Source organism: Quercus lobata, chromosome 3 (genome assembly GCF_001633185.2).
Source record: "Quercus lobata isolate SW786 chromosome 3, ValleyOak3.0 Primary Assembly, whole genome shotgun sequence".
In the NCBI taxonomy this organism is placed as follows: domain Eukaryota; kingdom Viridiplantae; phylum Streptophyta; class Magnoliopsida; order Fagales; family Fagaceae; genus Quercus; species Quercus lobata.
In genome coordinates, this window is record NC_044906.1 from 3,487,363 (window position 1) to 3,511,686 (window position 24,324).

The window sequence follows — 24,324 nt, forward strand, 5'->3', positions numbered from 1 at the left end:
CATGAAATTCTAGATTTAAATATTTAAGCAACATATTAAGATCACTCATAAGAGATTCATTTTTGTAATCCCCTAATGTATATTAGATTAAAGACTCATAAGAGATTTATCTTTGTAATTACCTAGTGTCCGCTATTTATAACCTCAGTCTACAACTACAAGTGTTAGATTTTTTTGTAGTTGTACTCTAGTTATATAATATGTTATAATCCCAGTTTAAAATATTATTATTACTTTTTTCGTGTATATTCTAATAAGTATTACTATTTACTAAAAATATATATATATCCGAAAAATTCTAAACACTTACATGAACAAAATAAATGAATAAAATAAACATGGAAGTCTTTGTTCGGTTGCCCCTTTTTATTCATAATATGGGTGACCATTCAATGCTAACCAATTCGTTCACTATACAATTATCATTGTTTTGCTTTCTGGAAAATCTGGATCCACAATGTGGAACAAATCTTTTGAATTCTTACTAGGAAAATGCCAATGAATCACGGGATTATGAGAGTGGGACAGCAGCTATCAAAGATAAGGAGCTTGTAACTTTTTTTTTCCTTGTCTTTTTCCTTTCTTTCCCATTGCTTTTCTTCACCATATTGGATGGTGGGTGCAGTCGTGCAGATTGATTGAGTTGATTACAGTAAACTACTTTTTTTTCCTTGTCTCTTTCCCTTCCTTCCCATTGCTTTTCTTCACCATATTGGATAGTGAGAGGCAGAATTATTGAGTTCATTCAAAAGTACACTATTTTTCTTGGTTGGAGCATCTGGAAGTTGATCAAAGCATACGTTTGCGTTTGATAAGATTACTGTAAATAGGTTTTTAAATTATGATATATATATATTAAAATAAAACTTTTGTACTTGAATTTTTTATTTTTATTTTAGTCTTTTATAATTCAAAATTGTTATTTTTCATATTTGATTTTGTTTTATATTGGACATGTCGTTTATTTCTAGTCTGCTAACACTTGTCATTGGGGCTATTTTATTTATGGAATCAAAAAGGCAGCCTAGACTAGATTTTTTTTTTTTTTAAAAAAAATCTCGGGAAGGTGGATTTGTGACAAATTAGTGACTTGGATTACTTGTTTGTAATAGTTAGGAATTTTAAAGGAAATCCTACTACATTTGAAATTCCACTTTCTGGAGCGGAGAGATTGTCCACCACCTTAAGATTGAACTCCAACTCAATAAGAGGACCTGCAAGAATTTTCCTTACAAGTCCACAAGGAAGCCGATAATTGTCAAACCAAAATTAAATTTTCCTTATTGACTACTTTACAAGAAAGTAAAGTGAGCATGTCTTTGGCAATCAAAGTTCTATGAGGTAAAACTTGTGACTTTTTATCAATCTGTTCACTTACTGGACTAGGGAAAAGAGTGAGGCACCTTGCCATGGACAGGAGTTAAAACTTGGACGTGGATTGTAACAATTCCCTCCATTTGAGAAGCATTTCCTGAGACTGCCTCATGGAATGTTTCTCTCATATTTGATGGATCTCACATATCTGACACTCACAAGTTATGAGAAAGAAAATTACAAGAAACAATCTTATAAGATTTTTTTTTTGCATTTGAGATTTAAGAGGGTATGTGTTTTGTTTAATCTTAAGTTTCTTTCTGTTGGGCTCATGTTACTTCCCAATGTTTTGAATCAACTAGGCTTATTGTCAAAATCTTCAAAAGTATAAATCTTTTTTTATTATTATTTATTTAAAAAAGAGCAAGACTTATATACAGTACTTAGGTGTTGTTCCTTAGGTTCCCCTTTTAAGATTCTGTCATATGAATTTTTTTCATGAGATGGAAGTGTATTTTTTAGTTAAGTAACCATATGTCTGAATTTTAAGAAGGGAACTTAAAGAGCAGCAACTAAGGTACTGTACCTAAATTTTGTCCTTTAAAAAGACATGCTAGAACTTAATTAGAGTCCTTTAAACTTTTTAGGATGACTCTAACTTGAAATTTATGAAATCCTATTTATCTATTTTGAATTAAGTGAATTAAAATTTTACCAGTTTTTAATATATAAACAAATGTTGACTATCATTGTTCTAATATAGTATTTGCTTAAATTATTAATGATGTAATAAAATTCAATCATTCATTACAAAATTTATGGATAAGGGAATATAGAATTTATATAAATTCATATTATAAGAATTAATTATATAAAATTGAAAGAGAAAATTACATTTTAAAACCTGTAATTTAGGGGTGTAATAAATTTAATCTAAGCTAATTTAACTAGAATAACGTTGTCTTTAGGGTTTAATATGGGTGACCACTGCGCACCTTTGGTGCGGTGGTTATTCCACAAATATAAATGCTTGTGGGTGTGAATGGCAAGGGCCGGGATTCAGGTCTCCAAGAGAGAGCTTTACACACATATACATTTAGATTAGGTTAGAGTAAAAATTCTATCTTGTATAAATAAATAAATAAATATATATATATATAAATGGGTGGGGGTATATTGTGTTAACTTCAAATCTCAAGATTTAATTTATTACTTATAAAATTATATTATTTAATTTGTTACACATTCTAAATTATAGAGTTTGTATTTCCTTCAACCCCAAATTTCTTTTTTTTCTTTTTCTTTTTTGAAAATCAATCCCAAATTTCATTGGTTGGGCTAACGTTATGTAATTCTCAATTTTCAGCCTACCCAAATGAGTTAGACAAACACATTGTCTAATACTGAGTTCTTCAAATCAAAACTAACAACTTTAATAAGTTATGAAAAATGTTTTAAAAAAATATGGGTTTATGATATTGAAGAGGCCCAAATACGTCTACCTGGGCTTCACAATTATAGAAGTATAGAACCTCTGGGCCAATATCATAAGCCATATTCTATAACAACAAAGTTAGTGAAATATTTTTCTTTAGCATTACAAAATATCCTTAAATATAAAACTTTCTTTTATTTACACGATGTGTTATGGCCACTTCTAACTAATTTTACTTTACTTTCACTCCCTCTCCTTGATCTAAAGATTCTAAACTGGCCATTAAGGCTCTGCATTGTAATTACAAATATATAGAACTTTTTTTTTTTTTTGGAGAAACGTATTGACCTTTTTTTTTTTTTTTTTGGTGGATAAAAAACATATAAAACTTGTTCATACGTGAAATTCATATTGTAGAATTGATTATATAAAAATAATACTTTTCCGTGTCCACCAAGCAACACTGGGGAGCTTGCAGTCCTTGCACCTACCAGACTTAGAATTTTAAAATATTTGTCCTATTGCAAATGCAGCACCGAGTCCAGATCGAATTTCTTAGCATTAAAGATTTTTTATCCAATGCTACAATTACAAAACCAAGTAAAGATATCTTTTCTAGAGAGTAATTTAATTTACCATATCAGCGAATTATCAACTTTTGGTATGCAACTATGCAAGGGGCCATAGCCACAGATTATTACAGTTCTAATGATATGTAAAAGCAAATAAAGCTTCTCTTTAACAATCGTCCGTCCCTTGGAGTTCTCTGGCCAGCCATCTACAGATCAGAAATTGGAGGAACAGCAATTCAGCCATACTTTGATTTGGATTATTTGCCAAAAAAAATCTTCCATTGGCTCTCCATTTGCTTTATCAAGGCTTTACTTTCAGCACTCATCCCATTGGTACTTGTTTCTAGGCTAACTTCAAAATCAAGCTGATTTCATATTTCGTTCTCTTTTATTTTGTAAAATCCAAATGCCAACTAGACTTTGTTCCAAGGAAATTCTTTTGCAAGTGCTATTCTTCAGATATCAAGCAGAAGTTGTAATCAGCATGAAGAGGATTGCATACTGATGGTATGTGTGTGACATAGCTTGGCATCGTAACTGAAGAAACCCGCCAATAAATTAAAGCGAAACCATTGCAAGAAGCACCATAAGAAGTATTTGTATGTTTTCCAACGACCACTCTTAAAAAGAAGAAAACAATTAAGGAAAAAGTCATAATGAAAAGAGACGAACTAAAGTAAATAAAAGCCATGTAATATGTAGTATAGAAAGAGTAGATACATAAGACATTTTTTTAAAGCCTATTCCCTATGCATAGAAAAAGAATTAGTCACACTATCTTAAATGGCTCCAAGTAGTCAAGGGGTAGTACACCGACACCAACAGTACAACAACCTTGTACACCTGCAAGAATATATGAGGTCTAAGAAAATTTAGGATAGAATTTTGCTGAAATAATACAATAACAGAATAAGAGAGCAAGTAGGCTCCTTCCTATGTACCTGTGCAATCCACATGGATAATAGCCTGGTATACATATAGTTTAAGGAAGACTTTTCAATAAAGTAATACCCTATCAGGTTCCTCCAATTGTTGCAAGGTATACGATCAGCAATGAAACTGCAGAGAAGTAAAATATAAGAAACACAATTATTTCAAGTTTTTGATACATACTCTTTTAAGGTGTCTTCAAATTACAAGAATAATATTTCACCCACCACATTCTGCATCAAAACTCAAAAGAACCCCAGCCATTGGCCGTCCTACAGTGGAATTAAAAGAACTTGAAACATGAGACTGGCAAAATCTTGGCATTCATTTCTGAATACTCTAAGTTTAACTGATCAGGTCATGGGGTTCAGGGGTTGAGTGACTTCAAGTTCAAGTCTGATACAGTGGTTCAAATCCAACCATAGAAGGTGAGTCAATTGCTCTATTTCTTATGGTAACTATTTTATAGTTTATCCTACAAGGCTTGGAACTTCCAAATTCTTCAATTCCCCAATCATATATAGTTTTGTTGTCCTAGTCATAACCACCTAAGTACCACATTTTAAGCTGGTTAAAGGGGAAAAAATGAAGAAGTTGTGGAAGACATTATCTTGAGATTACTGTAGTTGCGGTTGGAATATTGCATTGTCTTACATTGATTTTAGTGAAGCTTTCTGAAAGATTGAAATATCCACAACTTGAGTTCATTTTCTTGTTCGGTTCCGTTGATATTCTTAAGCAAAATTTTGTGAGTTTTGAGAAAGTTATTCAGGTAAGAGATTCTAAATATACTACAAATTATATTGAATTTTGCTCAAACCATATAATCTTAAATGGGTAAACTACAAAGTTGGTCTCTATCCTTTACACCATATGTCAATTTGATTCTTAAAATTTTAGTTGTGTCAATTCGGTCTCTAACATTTTCAGTGTCATGTCAATTTGGTCTCTACCATTAAATTTTGAAAGGAAAATATTGATATAGCGGCTATTTTTTTGCGTCAACTAACACCTACGGCCATGTCATATTACATTAAAATTTTTTTTTTTTTAAAAAAATCAAACAAACAATATTACCCAGCACTGATGATCAAAATCTAACACACAAATTCCTTTCTTTTTTTTTCTTTTTTTAAGAAGCGGTAACTTTTCATTAATCAAAAGAATAAGAAAACTTTACAAAGACTCTAAAGAATAATATCATAAATTCAGGCAGTTTCTTCTATTAGGACAAAGGACATTAAAATTACATTTCGACGCTAACAAACTAATAATGAATCTTCCATCAATTTCTTAAATTCAAGTGGGTAACTATAAAACAAATCCAATCTTTATCCATTTAGAGTTTCCAAAATTTTTAAAACAAAAAAAAAAAAAAAAAAAAAAAAAAAAAAAAAAAAGATCAACAATAACAATGGGATAAAGATTGGAGTTTTTCTTTTCTTTTATTTTTTTATTATTTTTATTTTTAAAGTTTCTTTTCAAGGTCCATCTTAGCCACTCCCTAGCCACCAAAACCAATCTTAGCCTTATTCTCAAGAAATGGTATTTTACATGATGGAGTTTGATTCGCTTCAAACTGCCATAGAACTTAACCCACCATTGAATTTCAAGAAGAAATGGCTGTGGAACCCACCAATTGAAAAGAGATTGGCTTGCTTCAACAGCGGAGATCTTTGTTGGGCTTGGAAGACTCAAGACAAGAGGTATAGAGATCAACATAGACCAAGTCATCATCGGAGAGGATGACATATGACCAAACTTGTTTCTTCTTTTTTTTTTTCAGATTTAATTTTAAAAAACATTTTTATGAATATTTTAACTAAATCTGATGTGTAATTTTTAAAAAAATATTTTTTAAGTTTAGGTTGACGAGCCCGTTTGGATAGGCTGTTCACAGAACCTTAACGCGCGTTTTAGACAAAACGTGATTTGCCAAATCGGTTGGCTCCACAAAATCAGCACGTTTGCGTTTTCGAAATCCAGATTTTTCACGTTTACAAAACACTGCAAAGGTTTGCCTTTTCAGAGACGCAGATGGGCTAACCGCTATTTTTTTCTTCAGAAAATAAAAATATCGCCAATACCATAAGAAATACCAGCTTTATCCCTTCCCCCATGTATACCGTACCGGAACCTTGGCCGGTACAGGAATGCTAATAATTCGTTCCGGTTTAAATACCGGCCGTACCGGAGTCATTCCGGCAATACCGAAGCGAATACCGAATTTTGGATACTGGATTTCTAAGAAATTGAAGGTCTTTGAAGAAGAATAAAAATCGAAGAAGCAGTTGAGGCTTTTGTGAATCTTTGAAAAAAAAATTCACCTGTCGTTGCAGATCAATCAAGCTGCTGCTTCTTCTCATTTCCCTGATGCTACCTCATGAACTTCTTCTCTTTCTTTTACTTCTAGCAAGTTCCTTCTATCCCACTTTTTCTTTTTCTTTGTTTTATCCGGCTGTGAATCTCAATGCAAAATTTTGAAACTTGTGGTCAGTAATGGGAGAGAAAGAAAAGTCTTCAAGTTCACTTTTTACCCATCCAAATGGTCATGTCATTCACGTGGCCTGGTGTATTTTTTATTCCCTTTAACTGTGTTATAGTATTACTTTTTAACTCAAAAAAAAAAAGTACAATAGTATATATATACTGGTTATCAAAAATATATATATTATAATAAACTATATATTCTGTACATTAGTTAAATAGTATCAGATATTTGTCAACAATGATCGTAATTAGCTCATTGCTGCTAAGAGATTTTGGGAAAAAAACTTTACCATTGTTGGTAGAAGTATAGATTCTCTGATGAGGTTGATTAAAAAAAAAAAAAAATGACAATCTTGAATACTCACTTTTTTGAAACTACATGGATAACTTAATAACAACCCGTAGGGCCAAAGGGAATAGCATAATTAGTTAGGGACATTTGCCTCATGAAGTGGAGGTCACTATTGTTCCTCTTCTTTGGGGCCAAAACTTGTTTATCTTAAAAAAAAAATGGATGACTTAATGATAACATTATCTACCTTCATTTTCAAGTTTCAACTCTTTGTCAATGACTTTGATGAGCTCTACTTATTTCATCATCTTAAATTTATTTTAATACTTGTTTGATTCCCTTGAGTTATACCAATTAGCTCTGCTTATTTTTTTTAGTAATTATTTTAATATAATTATTTTCCTAATCATTTTAATATCTTCCTCTTGACGGTTTTTTTTTTCAATTTTAAATTATATAAATTTCTCTCCATGATTCCAACAACGACAACATCATTATTGTTATTATTATTAATGTAATTGTCAGGCTTAATTACATATTTTCAATAATAATTAAAAAAACACTGATTAAAAGAAAAATGACAAAATAACCTTAACAAAATAGTTAAGTCCTTTTTTGGAATTTACACTCCAAACAGCCATTTTTAAAACAGCTTATCCAAATGCTTAATGTAGTTTTAAAAATAAAAAACGCATATTTTCACATTTTTACCAAACGCTTATCTGTGGTTTTTAAAATTATGTTTTCAAAACGCACGTTTTAAAAACGCTCGTTTTAAAAACGCACCTTTATGAACAGCCTATCCAAACAGGCCCATAGTAGTACCGATGGAACGAAAATAATATTTTATTTTGACCGTTAATCACATCAATATTTTTCACACATTACTTAATGGTAAGGATTATTTTGACACAATCTTAAAATGTTAGGAATTAAATTGACACATTTAAAAGATCGAAGACCAAATTGATGCATAGACTAAAAGGTTAGGGACTAAATAAACAATTTACCCATACGAAAACGGTCAAATTTGTATAAAATAAATTATTCTGAAATTATTTTGGGATTTTTTTTTGGAATATATTGTGATATGTACATATCTCTCATTTAAAATATTGCATTTATTAAGAATTTAGAAACTTTCTCAAATTCAGTGACGGAGCCACGTTGGGGCTGACCCCCCCCCCCCCCAAATTTTGAAAAAAAATATAGTAGAGGTATTCTCTTTCATGGGTGATTCGAACAATTTGAACTTTTTAAAGAACATGCATACTTTTGGCCCCCTCAAGCTCCGTAGACCAGCATCTAGGTAGAGACACCGGTGTAAAGAAAACAGAGATCTAGTTTTCTGCAAATTGAGAGAGAAAAGAAGAACCTTCTGGAAGAAGTTTCATTCAGTAAAAATGATGTGTCAAAAAAGAAACATACAATAAGGTTCACTATTTATATTACACGATGAATAAAAAAAAAATAAAAAAAACACTAGCCTAAACACGCTGAAAACTAACTACACTAACTCACAAAAAGTAGTTCCTCAAAAAAAAGAAAAAAACTCACAAAAAGCAGCTATAGTAATTACAAGAAAATTGTGCATCAAATAACTTCAAGCCACGTGTCCCACTTACTAACTAGTTCAACTCTTTAAGTTAAACGACTTCATTTCATTCTTTATTTCATTTAAGTTTTCTTCAGACGATGTCGTTTTCCTTCTGCCTTGGTACTCTTACTCTGCCTCTGTGCCTCAATCTTGACACTCCCCCTCAAGTCCTGAACTGCTGATTGTTCAGTGACTTGAACTCGTGAATGAGGCTTGATGGATTTAGGAACTAATATGTCTATAAGACCAAGTCTACTTGCCAGCCTAGTAAAAGCTGATATTCCCAATGCTTTGGTGAATATGTTAGCAACCTGTGAGTTGCTAGCAACATGAAAAGTTTTGATCTTGCCTTCTTGAATTTTCTCTCTTACTAGGTGACAATCGACTTCAATATGCTTTGTTCTCTCGTGGAACACAGGGTTAGCAGCAATGTGTAATGCAGCCTGATTATCACAGAATACCATTGCTGGTCTTGAATGATGAACTCTCAAATCCTTTAGCAATTGCAGAACCCAAGTTATTTCACAAGCTACTGTTGCCATAGCTCTGTACTCAGCCTCAGCTGATGATCTAGAGACTACACCTTGTTTCTTTGACCTCCATGAAACTAAAGAATCACCAAGGAACACACTATAACCTGTCAAGGATCTTCTAGTGTCAGGACAGCCAGCCCAATCAGCATCACAATAGGATTTTATCTGCAAATCTGAAGTGCTAGAGAAGAATAATCATTTTCCAGGTGAAGCTTTGATGTACTGAAGCACCTTGTTCACTGCCAACATGTGAGGTTCTCTAGGTTAAGCAAGAAATTGACTCAACCTATGCACTGCATAGGTGATGTCAGGTCTAGTCAGTGTCAGATATAACAACCTTCCTATGAGCCTCCTATACTGACCTGGGTCTGCTAAAGGTACACCTTCATACTTAGACAACCTTAAATTCTGCTCCATAGGTAATTTGCTAGGTTTGCAGCCTAAATAACCTGAATCTTTGAGTATCTCAAGTGCATATTTTCTCTGATTTAGGCTAATCCCTTTATCAGTTCTAGCCACTTCAAGACCAAGGAAATATCTCAATGATCCAAGGTCCTTAATACCAAACTTTCTATCAAGTATCTGTTTCAGTTGCTTAACACAATTTGGATTATTTCCTGTCAGCAAAATATCATCCACATACACTAACAAGATAGTAAAAGAAGAACCTTGTGAATGTGTAAAAAGGGAATAATCGGCCTTTGATTGTACAAAACCCATGCCCAAAATGGTTGTGGAAAGCTTCTCAAACCACTGCCTAGAAGCTTGCTTCAAACCATACAAACTTTTGTTCAATTTACACACCAAATTCTCCCCCTTACTGTGAAAGCGAGGTGGCAAAGACATGTAGACCTTCTCAATCAAGTCTCCATGTAAAAAGGCATTGTTTACATCCATTTGATGTAAAAACCACCCTTGCACAACAGCCAAGGCCAAAACCATTCGAATCGAAACAGATTTGGCCACAGGAGAGAACGTTTCAGAGTAATCGAGTCCCTCCTTTTGTGTGTACCCCTTTGCAACGAGTCTTGCTTTGTACCTCTCAATTGTGCCATCAAGGTTATACTTGATTCTGTATACCTATTTACATCCAATTGGAATTTTCCCAAAAGGTAATCTAGTGAGTGTCCAAGTATTGTTCTTTTCTAGAGCAGCAATCTCTTTGTCCATTGTTGCTCTCCACTCTGCAGATTTCACTGCTTGATGAAAATAAGCAGGCTCTACAGGTGTGGCAGTAACAGACATGACAAAAGAGTGAAAAGAGTTACCAAGTTTCTCATAGCTGAGATAGTCTGAAATGTCATAAAGAGATCCTGAACAAGGTTTGGAAACCACTGCCTTACAAAAATAATCTGTGAGATATGCAGGTGCATTGTGAGGTCTAGTTGATCTCCTAGGAACAATAGGAGTTGATGTAGTGGAAGTAGGAACAATTTCAGGGGAAATAGGAACGATGTCGGTGGAAAAAGAAGGTGAAGATGGATCAATGGAACAATGAGAATCAAAAATAGGAGAAACAACATCAGATGAAGTGGGAATAGAGGGATCTAAAATAGGAACAGAATCTAATGGAATGATGTTTGACGTGAAATTAGGAGGTTCATAAGCAGATGGAGATGAATGTAAAGACTCACTCACAGAACCAGTATGAGGAAAATCAAAACTGTCAAGGTTAGAAGACAGTGAGGAATCTGTTTGAGCAAAAGGATATACATTTTCATAGAAAACTATATTCCTAGAAATGTGTATAGAATTAGAATCTAGGTCCAAAACCTTGTAACCTTTAATGCCATGGGGATAGCCTAAGAAAACACACCTTCTAGCTCTAGATGCAAATTTGTGTCTGTTATGGGGCAAAGTGGAAATAAAACAAAGACAACCAAAACATCTCAAGTGAGTAAAGGAAGGTGGTTTATTAAAAAACATTTCATAAGGAGTCTTATTATGCAAAAGTTTGGAAGGGGTTCTATTAATCAAGTACACTGCTGTCAAAATACAATCTCCCCAATAGGACAAAGGAATCTAAGATTGAAGTTTTAAAACTCTAGCAACATTAAGAATATGTTGATGTTTCCTCTCAACAATGGCATTTTGCTGTGGTGTATCAACACATGATAGTTGGTGCAAAATGCCTTTGCTTTTAAAGAAACCTTTTAAGTAAAACTCAGTTCCATTGTCACTCCTTATGCACTTAATTTTCTTATCAAATTGTGTTTCAATCATAGTAGCAAACTGAGGAATCAAGAATTCAGTTTCAGATTTGTTTTTAAGCAAATATACCCAAGTACATCTAGAAAAATCATCCACAATAGTCAAGAAATATCTGTAACCTTCATTAGTTGCAACAAAGAAAGGTCCCCACAAGTCACAATGTACAAGTTCAAAAGGTGAAGCAGAAATATGCTCACTTACAGGAAATGAAAGCCTCTTTTGCTTAGCAAAGTGACAAATATCACAACACTGTGATTTATTTTCAGAAGTAAAAGGTACAAATTTATTCAACAATGACATCTTTGAAATGGAAGGATGACCCAAACGAGTATGCCACAACTCTGAAGAAATGGAAGGTAAATGTTGAGTAGCAAAAGCTGAAAAGGATGCAGGTTGTGTGACATTTTGTAGCAAGTATAGGCCTTTGCTTTCTCTACCCAGACCAATCATGCTCCAATGAGCTAGGTCCTAGATAAAATAGCATTTGCCAAGAAAAATCAAGCAACAGAAATATGTTTTAGTAAGTTGGCTAACAGAAACCAAATTAAAGCTGAAAGATGGCACACAAAGCACATCAGTGAGTGTTAATGTGGATGAAATTCTAACTGTCCCTATATGTGTAACCATGGCTTTGCTCCCCATTAGGCAAAGTAACATAGGTTTGAACAATGGAAGTTATTGTGGTTAAGTGAGTCACTGAATGAACCATATGGTCAGTGGCTCCTGTGTCTATGATCCAATCTGTAGATTTGTAGGCTTTTCTATCTACTAAATGACTAGAGAAAACAGAATGAGACATATTAGGAGGAATCCAAAATGGATTACCTAAGAAATTGTTGACAAAAGTATTGGATGAAGGATTTTCAGCAGTTGCTGTCATCACAGTTGCTACTTGATGGGCAGGTGATAGTCCAGAATTTGAACCAGCATTATCCTTAAGAACAAACAGATATGATAACAATTGTTCACACTGAGATTGTGAAATAGGACATTGAGGTTGTGATGAAGATGCCTGAAATTGTGGAGTGAAATTCTGAAAAACCATTGCATCAGATTGCACACCAGAATTATTAACACCAAATTGTGAAACCCCATAGCCATTGCCTCCATTGTAGAAGAAATTTTTCCCTTGACCAATTGAACCATCTGAGTTTCCTGGTTGGAAAATTCCTGACACTTGATTTGCCATAGCACCATTCCCTTTTGGTTTAGAGCCTGGTGGATATCCATGAAGCTTATAGCATTTATCCGCTATATGACCAGTCAAGCCACAGTAAGTACAAACTGGCCTTTCTTTCTTAGAATTCCCCTTTTTACCTCCATGGAACCCTTAACCTTGATTAGGCCTAAAATTGGGATTAAAACTAGGATTACCACCATTAGTAGCATATAAAGCAGTAGGTTCAACCATCATATTTACTCCATGGCCTATGTTTCTCCATTTTTCTTCTTGCAAAATCAAAGAACAAACTTTGTTGATTGAAGGAAGAGGCTCGGCAATCAAGATTTGACCAATAATATGATCATAGCTATCATTTAACCCCATAAGAAAACGAAAAACATGCTCTTTCTGTTGAATTTCAACTTGTGTCTTATCAAAACCATAGGTGCAAACACAAGTGCAAGACGCATAAGATTGATAATTCGCATATTCATCCCAAAGAGTTTTGAACTTAGTGAAGTAGGAACTCACCGATAACTGACCCTGAGTGAGATGAGAAATCTCCTTCTGCAACTCATAAAGCCTCGGTGAACTTCCTTGAGAAAAACGATCTCGTAGATCAATCCACAATTCTTGAGCAGTATTGATATACCTCACACTTGCTTGAATATCTTTGCTAAGTGAATTCACCAACCACGAAAGAACCATGGTGTTGCATCTACACCAAGAATTATACAAAGGTGAAGTAACCTCTGGTTTAGAAATTGCTCCACTGACAAACACAAATTTGTTCCTCGCACTCAAGGCTAAGAACACTGATCTGGTCCAAGCAGCATAATTCTCTGGACCTATCAAAGGTTGTGAAGAGAGAATAATCCCTGAATTTTCAGCAACAGGGAGAAAGTATGGATTGTTGGCTGATTCATCTACTATCGATGAATTCAAAGCATTTTGTGAGGATGAACCTGCTTGTGGAAGAGTAGTAGTGTTGAGATCGGAAGCCATGAATGGAGCTTCAAGCTCTGATACCATGTAAAGAAAACAGAGATCTAGTTTTTTGCAAATTGAGAGAGAAAAGAAGAACCTTCTGGAAGAAGATTCATTCAGTAAAAATGATGTGTCAAAAAAGAAACATACAATAAGGTTCACTATTTATATTACACGATGAATAAAAATAAAAAATAAAAAAAAATAAAAAAACACTAGCCTAAACACGCTGAAAACTAACTACACTAACTCACAAAAAGTAGCTATAGTAATTACAAGAAAATTGTGCATCAAATAACTTCAAGCCACGTGTCCCACTTACTAACTAGTTCAACCCTTTAAGTTAAATGACTTCATTTCATTCTTTATTTCATTTAAGTTTTCTTCAGACGATGTCGTTTTCCTTCTGCCTTGGTACTCTTACTCTGCCTCTGTGCCTCAATCTTGACAACCGGAGAGGCAACACAGACCATACATGCTTTTAGCACCCTCACCTCCACTCTTTTATATCTCTGTCTCTCTCTCTTTCTCTGATTTCTTAATCTGCCACTTCTGGCCTCACCACTGTCTAGTTGGTTTGCCTTTTATTTTTTCTTCTTCTTTACCTCTTCGTTTAGACCGCCAATTGTTCATGAGGTTTCACTGTCCAAGAGATTTTACTTTACAGATTTGAGATTATAGTGTACTCCAAGTCCTACACATGGTGGGTTAGATTTTAAGTTGTCTTTAAAAGCAAAGACAAAAGCAAAACTACTCCAGCCTACAATTTGCTTCAAGTCATATACGTGGTATCTTGTTTGACTATTCTTTTTGTTATTGTCATTAAACACTAATGCCAGGTACGCAATAGCTTTACATCAGTCTCATAGCATATCTTAAGCGGGGAGTGTTTACTAGTAATAATCTTTTTTTTGATAATCAAACATTCAGTAACTTTCATTAAGAGGACATTAAGTCCAAACCAGCTACATCTTTGAACAACTGACATTTTAGGATGGGTGGAGTGTCCTCCACCCACACAATACTGTCATTTACAAGATTGGCATTTCTTGCCATCAAATGGGCAGCACAGTTGCCGGTCCTACAAACATGAGAAATCTGCCATTCCTGGACAATATGACTCCATCTCCAAGATCCTTCAATAATCATCTGAATCGAGCTTGGAGGTGCACAGCGACCAGCCAAAGCATCTGTCACTGTCTTCGCATCGCCTTCCACTATAACATTTCTTAAACCCAGATCTCCTGCCAGCTGAATGCCCACCTCAAAAGCCTTTGCCTCCACTTCCAGCGCTCCCAAGGGTAACTCCAGCTTCATACTCATAGCTCCCATTAGAAGACCTCTTTCATTTCTAATCACAACCCCTATTCCGCAGCTGCCCAGCTCTTTAAACACTGCACCATCAACATTTACCTTATACCACCCTTCACGAGGAGGACTCCATCCTACTATTCTTGGCTTTACTCTCTGTTTTGGAACATCCTGCTGCCCCTTAACCTCCTCAACCAGCACACTTGCTTCAGAGGCTATCTCCTTTGCTAGCTTTGTCTTGCCTTCAAACTTTGCTGCATTCCTATTCTTCCATATACCCCATGCTGTACACACTAAACGCTCCCACTCTATTTCCTTCCCCTCCACCCAAATTTTCCATATTACATCAATAAAGTTTTTATAAGGGTGACCCACCTTTGGCAAGACCAGCTTTGTTTCCTTCCACACAGCCTCTGCTACCCAACAATCCCATAGAGCATGTCCCGAAGATTCACCCAAACCACAGAAAATACATTTATCCTCCGTAGTCACCTTCCTCCTCCTAAGGCAATAGTTTGTCGGTAGAATGTTCTTACAAGCCCTCCACATAAAGAGTTTCACTTTGCTTGGACAGTTTAAGCCCCACATAGTCTTCCAAAACTCCTTCTTTCTACTCAGGTTTGACACCTCACCCCCTGCTCCTCCACCCCTGTTTTCAATCAGCCACCTTACTGCTACCTGATAAGCACTTTTAACCAAGAAGTCACCTTTTTTCGACCAAGCCCAAATCAAAGCATCCTCCGGGAAACTAGGACTAATAGGAATGCTCAAAATTGCCTCCGCTTCATGAGGTAAGAAAACAGTCTTCACAGCATTGATATCCCAGCCCCCTGCTTCCCGGTCTAGAAGACACTCCACTAGCTCGCCTTCAAAGTTTTGGGGTTTAGGGCTTACCACTATGAAGGAGTTTGGGGTTGGGATCCACCTATCTGCCCATATTTTCGTTTTTTGCCCATTCCCAATATTCCACTTCAAGCCTCTCCGGAGAACTTCTTTTGCATCCATCAAACTCCTCCAAGTATACGACGGTTTCTTACCAATTTGGGCCTCAAGAAAGTTGGAGTAAGGAAAATACTTAGCTTTCAAAACTCTATGGGCAAGGGACTCCGTGTTTTGGATGAGCCTCCACCCTTGTTTTGCAAGCAAAGCAAGGTTGAAAGCTTTAAGATCCTTGAAGCCCATCCCCCCCTCAGCTTTGGGTGTACACATCTTCTCCCAAGCTAGCCAAGCTAGTTTTCTTTCTTTGTCCCGTTGACCCCACCAAAAATTTCTAATCAACGAATTGAGCTCATTGCACAAAGAATCCGGGAGTTTAAAGCAGTTCATAGTGTATATGGGAGTGGCTTGGGCAACCGCCTTAATTAGAATTTCCCGGCCAGCCATAGTTAGCAACTTCCCTTTCCAACCCGCAACTTTGCGACCAACCTGGTCCAGGATACGTTGGAAGGCTTTCTTTTTTCCCCTCCCCACCAGAGGGGGCAGCCCCAAGTAACGCTCATGTTGGTGGATAACTTGGGCCCCAAACATGTCCTTAATTTCCTCTTTGACCTCCTCTCTTGTATTTTTGCTGAAAAAGAGAGAAGTCTTCTCTCTATTTAGCTTCTGCCCTGACTCCCTTTCATACTCCTCAAGAATTTTTGTTACTCTAGTTCCTTCCTCCATAGACGCATTGCAAAAGACTATACAGTCATCAGCAAATAGCAGGTGAGAGACCACTGGAGCTTGCCTACAAACCGAAATACCTCTTGGTATCCCCCTAACTTCACCCAACCTAAGCATGGCCGAGAGGCCCTCAGCACACAACAGGAAGAGGTACGGGGAAATAGGATTCCCTTGTCTTAGACCTCGAGTAGGAAAAATTATGCCCTTTGGTTCCCCATTCATGAGCACAGAGTAAGTCACTGAATTCACACACATCATCATCAAAGAAATCCATCTCTCTTGGAAACCCAATTTGCGCATAATCACCTCCAAGTATGCCCATTCAACCCGGTCATAAGCCTTGCTCATGTCCAGTTTGATTGCCATCAGCCCCTTCTTTCCCATTCTTTTCTGATTTATATAGTGCATGGTTTCGAAAGCCACTAGGACATTATCTATAATCTGCCGCCCTGGTACAAAAGCACTTTGGGCCTCACTAATGACTGCTGGTAGGACTTTCTTTAACCTATTAGCTAAAACTTTTGATACAATCTTATATATAACATTACATAAACTTATCGGACGAAACTCCGACATCTTTTGGGGGCAATCTACTTTAGGAATTAGGCAGATAAAAGTGTCATTTAAACCATTTGGCATTACACCCGTTCTAAGGATATTAAGAACACAATCTACCACCTGAGGACCCACCACATCCCAATAAGATTGAAAGAAGATAGGGGACATACCATCCGGTCCTGGAGACTTTGTCGGATGCATTTGCTTCAGGGCACGCCTAACCTCCTCTTCTCGGAACTCTTGTAGCAGATCATCATTCATATCATCGGAAACCCTCCTTTCTAATGCTCCAAGACTACAACCGAAATCAGTTGGATGGCTAGTACTGAAGATTTCCCGAAAATAATTCAGAATTATGTCTTCCACTTCTTCTTTATTCTCCTTCCACCTGCCTTCCTTCTCGAATAAGCCCTCAATCCTATTTTTCCGACGTCTATTGCTAGCCGTTGCATGAAAGAACTTTGTGTTACGGTCCCCACACTTAATCCACAATGCCCTTGATCTCTGGTTCCACATCATCTCTTCCCGGAGTGTGACTTCGTTTATCTCCTTTTTTAGTGCCTTAATTTCCTTCGCTGGTTCATGCAGAAGGTTCAACATTTCCAATTGTTGAAGGCGTGTCTGCTTTTGCTTCAGGATCTTGTTTACATTGCCAAAAACCCTCCTGTTCCAAGTCTTCAATCTATCTTGGCAACACTTTAGCCTATCCTGAATCTGCATATCCGGGTTGCAATTTAACGGATCCCAAGCCTCTTCAATTACCTTCCTACAGCCCTCCTCCCTAGTCCACATTGCTTCGAACATGAAACGTTTTCTTCCTCCCCTTCTACTAACTTGCCGCCTGAGGGACAAATTGAGCAAACAGTGGTCAGACGCCGCCATTGCTCTATGATACACCTTTGCCTCCCTAAACATATTCAACCACTCTTCATTTGCAACCATCCTATCTAGTCTAACTAGAGTTCGTTGCTCCCCAATTCTTCCGTTACACCAAGTATACCGTTGCCTCACAAAACCCAAATCGACCAAACCACAATCTGATAAGCATTCTCTAAACCCCTCCATTTGTCTTGCATCCTTATCTAACCATCCTAATTTCTCATCCGAATGAACTATTTCATTAAAGTCCCCAAACAAGACCCACGGAAGATCACACTGTCTTTTAAGCGATCTAATTAACTCCCAGGAAATAAATCTCATACCTGCATCAGGATGACCGTAGAACCCCGTTGCACGCCATGGCCTAGCTCCGATTCCTTCGCGAACCACCACATCAATATGGGAGTTTGAGCAGCTTTTGAGACAAACGTCCGCCCCTTCCTTCCACATCAACACCAGCCCTCCACTTCGACCGTCGCTAGGCACCGTGATTCCCTGGGTTAACTGGAGCTTCCTCTGAAGGCCTTTTATTCTTCTCTGTTTTGCCTTGGTCTCTGATAAGAAAACCAAGAAAGGATCTATCTCTTTCACCAAATCGGTGAGAGACCGCACCGCCGCAGCTGATCCAAGGCCACGGCAGTTCCACGCCAAGATACTCATTGGGCTCGGCGGTGCTGCGCAGCAGCCACCGCCTCACCGCCATCCTTTTCATTTTCTTTTCCTGCTTCTCCAACTCTCTGTTTCTCCACTTTTCTTCGTTTCCTCACCAGAACATTCTGATCGATCTCACCTAAAGGAGTCACACACTCCCTTTTCTTATCAGCTGGGCTTTCAACCTTTTCCTTACCTTTTGTTTGGCCTGCTCTAGCCCTCCGTTTCCAGTGACCGCTGGTTGGGCTTAGTGATTCTGCAATCCAGCCCACATTCATCTCATAATTCATAGCTATTGGGCCCTCATTCTTATTTCTTTCCAAGCCCACGTTCGGCCCCACTTCCCCAGTCTGTGGCCCAAACTCAAAATTAAAAGGTGGGTTCTCCTTATTTCCCGCTACTTCTTCCTCGTGCCCATCCCCTTCTTTTACGTTGGTAGCCTGACCACTCATCTCACCAACTTTCACCAAAATGGATGGAGTGTCTTTTGGTGCTTCTCCAGTTTTACTGAGCATTCCATTCTGGTGAAACTCCACCTTGTTTCGCTCCCCTCTCTCTGACTTTTTTGTCGACATCTCCTCAGAACTCTCCCCGAGGATTTGCACCACAGACTCTTCCTTTTCTGACTCTCCCGCTTTACTCCTCGGCGTTTGGACCACCAGACTCCTGTCCCCGTTGCCAATTCTTTTTCCCCGGATGTCTCCGCCTTTGTTCTTCTTAAAGAAGTGAGGATCCCAGCCCGACTTCTTCCCCGGATCTCCCCTCATCCATGCCCCGTATTGGAGCTCCTCTGTTTTGCCTTCATTTTCTACTCCCCTGTTCTGTGGACACTCCTTCAGATCATGCTCCAAAAGACCACATTGATAACAAGAATTCGGTAGGCGCTCGTATTTGAAGAGCACCCACCTGTCCACCCCTTCCTCAACCTTTATTTTTCTTCCACGTATCAATTTTTTTGTCACGTCTATCTTCACTCGAACACGGAGACATTTCCCCCATTGCACCCCCGAATCAGCAACATCCACCTCCAACACCTCTCCCAGACTAGCCCCTATCGCCAACCCTGTTTCTCTTGTCCTGTGTTTGAGAGGGAGATTGTAAATTAGAACCCAGAACGGGCACCACTTGAACACAATATCCTTTGGCTCTTTATCCCCTTCAAACTGCTGTAGCAGCACCAGTTGTTTCTCGTAGTGCCAAGGGCACATCTCAAGAACTCTCTTCTTGTCTCTTTCATCATCAAACTCCACTAAATAAACTTCCTCTTCTATTGCCGAGATCTGGATGCTCTTATTAGGTTTCCATAACATTCTAATATTTTTCCTTAGAGCATCTAGCATAACCCCTCTCCGAGAGAGCACCTTCATGACTAGACAGTTTTTCCCCCTATCTTTTGTTGCTCTCGTACACTCCCTACCCAGTGTTACACTTTCTTCCTCCTCCTCAGTAACCGTTAGCTTACGCCACATTATTTCTAACTCCTCCGCCATGATTCCCGACCGAAACGAACCTCTGAGCAAAGAAAATAACTCGCCTGACCTCACCACCCAGAGAGACTGGGAAGAGGTCACTGACACTCCCACAAGTGTAGAAACACTGAGGGACTCACACTGCTTCTACGTGCCAAACGGCGCGAGAGCACAAAACACTAGTAATAATCTAAGTTCACAATTGAGATCATTTTTTGCTACAAGTAATACCTTGTCACCTACTATTTTTTGTAAAATTATCGTAAAAATGTGGTGCTGTAAAATGTACTCCCCCCTAGACCGAGGGTTTAACATGGAGTCGCCACTTATTTAATTTAAAAGGAAAAACATGAAAACCTTTAATGAAAAATACTTCTGTTGTATTAATGTATATAATAATTTACATCAAATTTTGTAACAAAAATTTACAATGCTTTTTGTCCTAGATACAATCTAAGAAAAGTAAAATACATTGCTTTATTTCCTAGTTACATTCTAAAAAATGCAAAACTGCATATACAAAAGTATAGTCTAGAACCCTTGATCTTAGTTCGGAGGCTAATTTACGAGATGGGAAGGGATTAAGCACCCATCTCGCCCGGTAAAACCGGTCTCCTAGGTTAAGGTGGCCCATGTCATGTCATGTCAAACAAATGCAAAGAATATGTCATATAAACATGTGATTTGCAGGAATTGTAAATAAATATGTGTTAAGGGAATTTGACATAAAGAGAAACAAAAAAAATAAAACTTGTTAGATAACAATTTTAATGTAAAAAATGAAGGTAATGGCATGTTCATCCAAGAGATCAATATAAATAAAGAATTCCTAGCCTAGACATGTTCATCTAAGCATGTGAAGGAAAAACAAAATTGTCATGTTATTTGTCATCAACATAATTGCAAAGAGAAATAAATAAAAATAAAACCTTTAAGCATATTCGATCATCCAAGCAATTATGAAGAAAAGTAAAGGAAAAAAACCCTAGACATGTTTATCTAGACAAAATCAAAATACTTTGACATGTTTGTTCAAGCATTTAAAAAAGTAAAACAACTACCTAGACATGTTCATCTAAGTATTAAAGAGAAAGTTGTGTTTTAGCCTAGAAGTGCTCATCTAAGCATTCGAAAGAAAATTGTGTATTAGCCTAGAAGTGTTCATCTAAGCATTCAAGAGAAAGTTGAGCTATAACCTAGAAGTGTTCATCTAAGCATTCAAGAGACAATCAATAAGACATATAGGCATGTTCATCCAAGCATAGCATAAAAGAAGTGAATTTATTCTAGCATGTATAAAAAATTAAAGAACACAATTAACTACTTACCAACATAAATTAAAAAAAGAAGGGGAAGTGATCACTTAAAGGGCTAGGGAGAAAGCAAGGAAGTACTAAATTACAACCAAAGTAAGAATAATGGTTGCTCAACAGCTTTTCTTTTTTGCTTTCTCACTAGCTCTCCAGAGGGAATTCGGGGTCCAGAAAATGGAAGAGGTCTTCTCTATTTATAGGAGAAGGGATGGCTTAGCTTTAAAGCTAAGTTATTAGCTTTCTTCTGAAGCTAAGGGAGGAGATAACCTGTTTAAATGAGCTGGGGACGGATTTGGTGTTGATCCCCATTCAAATTTTGAAATGATGCTGCACCTGCTTCGTATTTGGCTCTAATTTTCCGCTCAAAATTTCAATTGATTCAAGATGGGTGTTTTTTTGAAAGGAAATTCAATTATCTACAACTTTTTCAGAAATAGAGAAAGCCAAATTTCAACGTTATCCATGCCAAAAATATGTTTCAAATTGTTGATGAAAATAGTAACGTCTTTTGAGTATTTTTTGAATTTTTTCATGGGCTGTATCTGTTTCTCTACCCAATTTATTTTTCAAAAATATTTCTTCTGAAGCAAAGGGAAAGGATAAGCCTATTAGATAGGCTTGAACAGATTTGACGTTGAACTCATTTGAAATTTTGAGAGAAAATTGAAGATAATGCTGAATTTGTGTTATCTTCTGCACCTGTTTCGTATTTTGGCCATAACTTGCTGCTCAAAATTCCAATTGATTCTGGATTGATGTTTTTTGAAAGGAAATTTAATTCTCTACAACTTTTATAGAAATAGAGAAATCCAAATTTCAACGTTTTTCTGACCAAAAATGCGATTCAAGTTATTGCTGAAGATAATGACGTTTTTTGAGCATTTTTCTTTTTCTTTTTTTTCTTTTTTTTTTCATGGATCATATCTCCAGAATTTTAAAAAAAAAAAAAAACAGAGCAGATAAGATGCCATAAAGAAAAACATTTTTTATTATTTCTTTAAAAAAAATGAAATCCAATCAAAAATCACACTTAATTAATTTCAAATTAATTCTTGTGAGAACCAATTAAAATTAAGTGTTTAGAATAGGATGTGATCAGACCCATCGTACAGGTGAGCCATGATCATTGAAAGTTGTTTGTATGATAACTTTTGATCAGGTGGCCCGATCAAAACCCATGACATACCATTATGATCGTTAGAACATCAAGATTTGTTTTGTATCACAAATCTAAAGATCTACCGGATGGTTAAATGCAAGTTGTAAAATTGGGTGTCTACAGGTGCACGTAAAATTACTAGTTATTAAATTGATAAACATATTATATAACATATAAATATAATAAACTAATACTAAAACTTATACAAATATATAGTATATCATCACTACAACAAAATGTATTTTTAGTGACGAAAATTAGTGAGGAAATATTTTTCGTCGCTAAAAATACAGCTTAGTGACGAAATATGAATTTCGTCACTAATAATGAAAAAAATTATAACATTTAGTAACGAAAAATAAATTTCGTCGCTATTGTGATCTGAAAAATGGGTGCCAGTGGAGGGAAACTTTGGCGCGAGTTTAATTAATCTATAGTAACGAAATATTTCGTCGCTAAAAGTTAAAATTTTTAGTGACAAAATATTTCGTCACTGTAGGTATTGTTGTGAATAGTATTAGTGACGAAAATCCTTTCGTCGCTATAAGGAAGAATCAGTGACGAAGAAAATTCGTTACTAAAAATAATAATAGTTTTGCACTTATATGTTTTTAGTGACGAAATCACAATTCGTCACTAAAAGTATGATTTAGTGATGAAATATGAATTTCGTCTCTAAAAATCTTAACAAAGCCTAGGTCTTTAGTGACGAAACTTAAATTCGTCGCTAAAAACTTAAAAACCATACCTTTTGCAATGACGAAGTGGACATTGGCAACAGAAAAGAATTCGCCGCTAAAGACCACTATAAATACGATGACCTATTTTATTTCATTTTGATGAACACTACCCTGTTTGACTCCCAAAGAACATCGATGCCAAAAGAACCCAAGCTGTCACTGATGCTAGAACCCAAACCGTTGCCGATGCATATAAATAACAAAAGCTAAGGTATAATTGGTTATTTGATTATTACTTTTTTTAATTTGCAATCATTCAACGAGTATTTGTTTTAATATTCTTAGTCATTATATTATTTATATTGAAAATGAAAATTGCTAAGAATTTTGATTCAATAATTTATTATTTTATCTCTCGTAAATAACATAAGTTACTTTTTTTGAATAAAAATATTTAACTTTTGATATTATTACCTGTTTTTGGACATATCTAGCTCCTATATGATATGTGTGTGTGTGTATATATAGGGCAAAACTTAGATACAGTACCTTACATATAGTTCATTAGGTTCCCCACCTATACTTTAGCCACACACGCACAATGATTGATCCTTTTCCAAGCAACCAAACAACAATGATCAAGTAAAAGAAACATGGGAGAAACCCAAAAAAAAAGAATTAAACAGCAACATAAGAAAAAGAATTTATAATCAAGATATAGCTATGTCAAACATATAATTAAAATATAGTTAATTTGTTTCATACGCCAAAAACATTAGAACATTGCATAATGATAATAGTAATAAAAATAAAGCATGGGGCTTTCTCATTAATGTCATGGCGAAGTTTGGTTTTAATGAAAAGTTTATTAATTTGATTCACCAATGCATATCCATAGTGAACTTTACTTTACTTATTAATAGAAGCTTGGTTTTGAAAAAAAATTCCCATCAAGGGAACTCATACAATAGATATAATAATTATTTAAACACAACACAATTCATATTAATTAAGTTATTTATGACATCACCAATTGGACCAAAAACTGGTAGTTACTTCTTTTTTTGGTTCTTTGACATAGATCAATTTCTTACAAAATTTTAGAGCTTTATTTATTTA

General features: G+C 36.1%; 1 protein-coding gene across 1 annotated transcript; it reads right to left on the reverse strand.

Moving 5' to 3' along the window:
* Window positions 1–18,589: 18,589 nt before the first annotated feature.
* LOC115979822 lies at window positions 18,590–20,074 on the reverse strand. Its single transcript, XM_031101876.1, has one exon. It carries the CDS (start codon window positions 20,072–20,074, stop codon window positions 18,590–18,592), a length of 1,485 nt encoding a protein of 494 aa, XP_030957736.1.
* Between the last annotated feature and the right edge of the window lie 4,250 nt (window positions 20,075–24,324).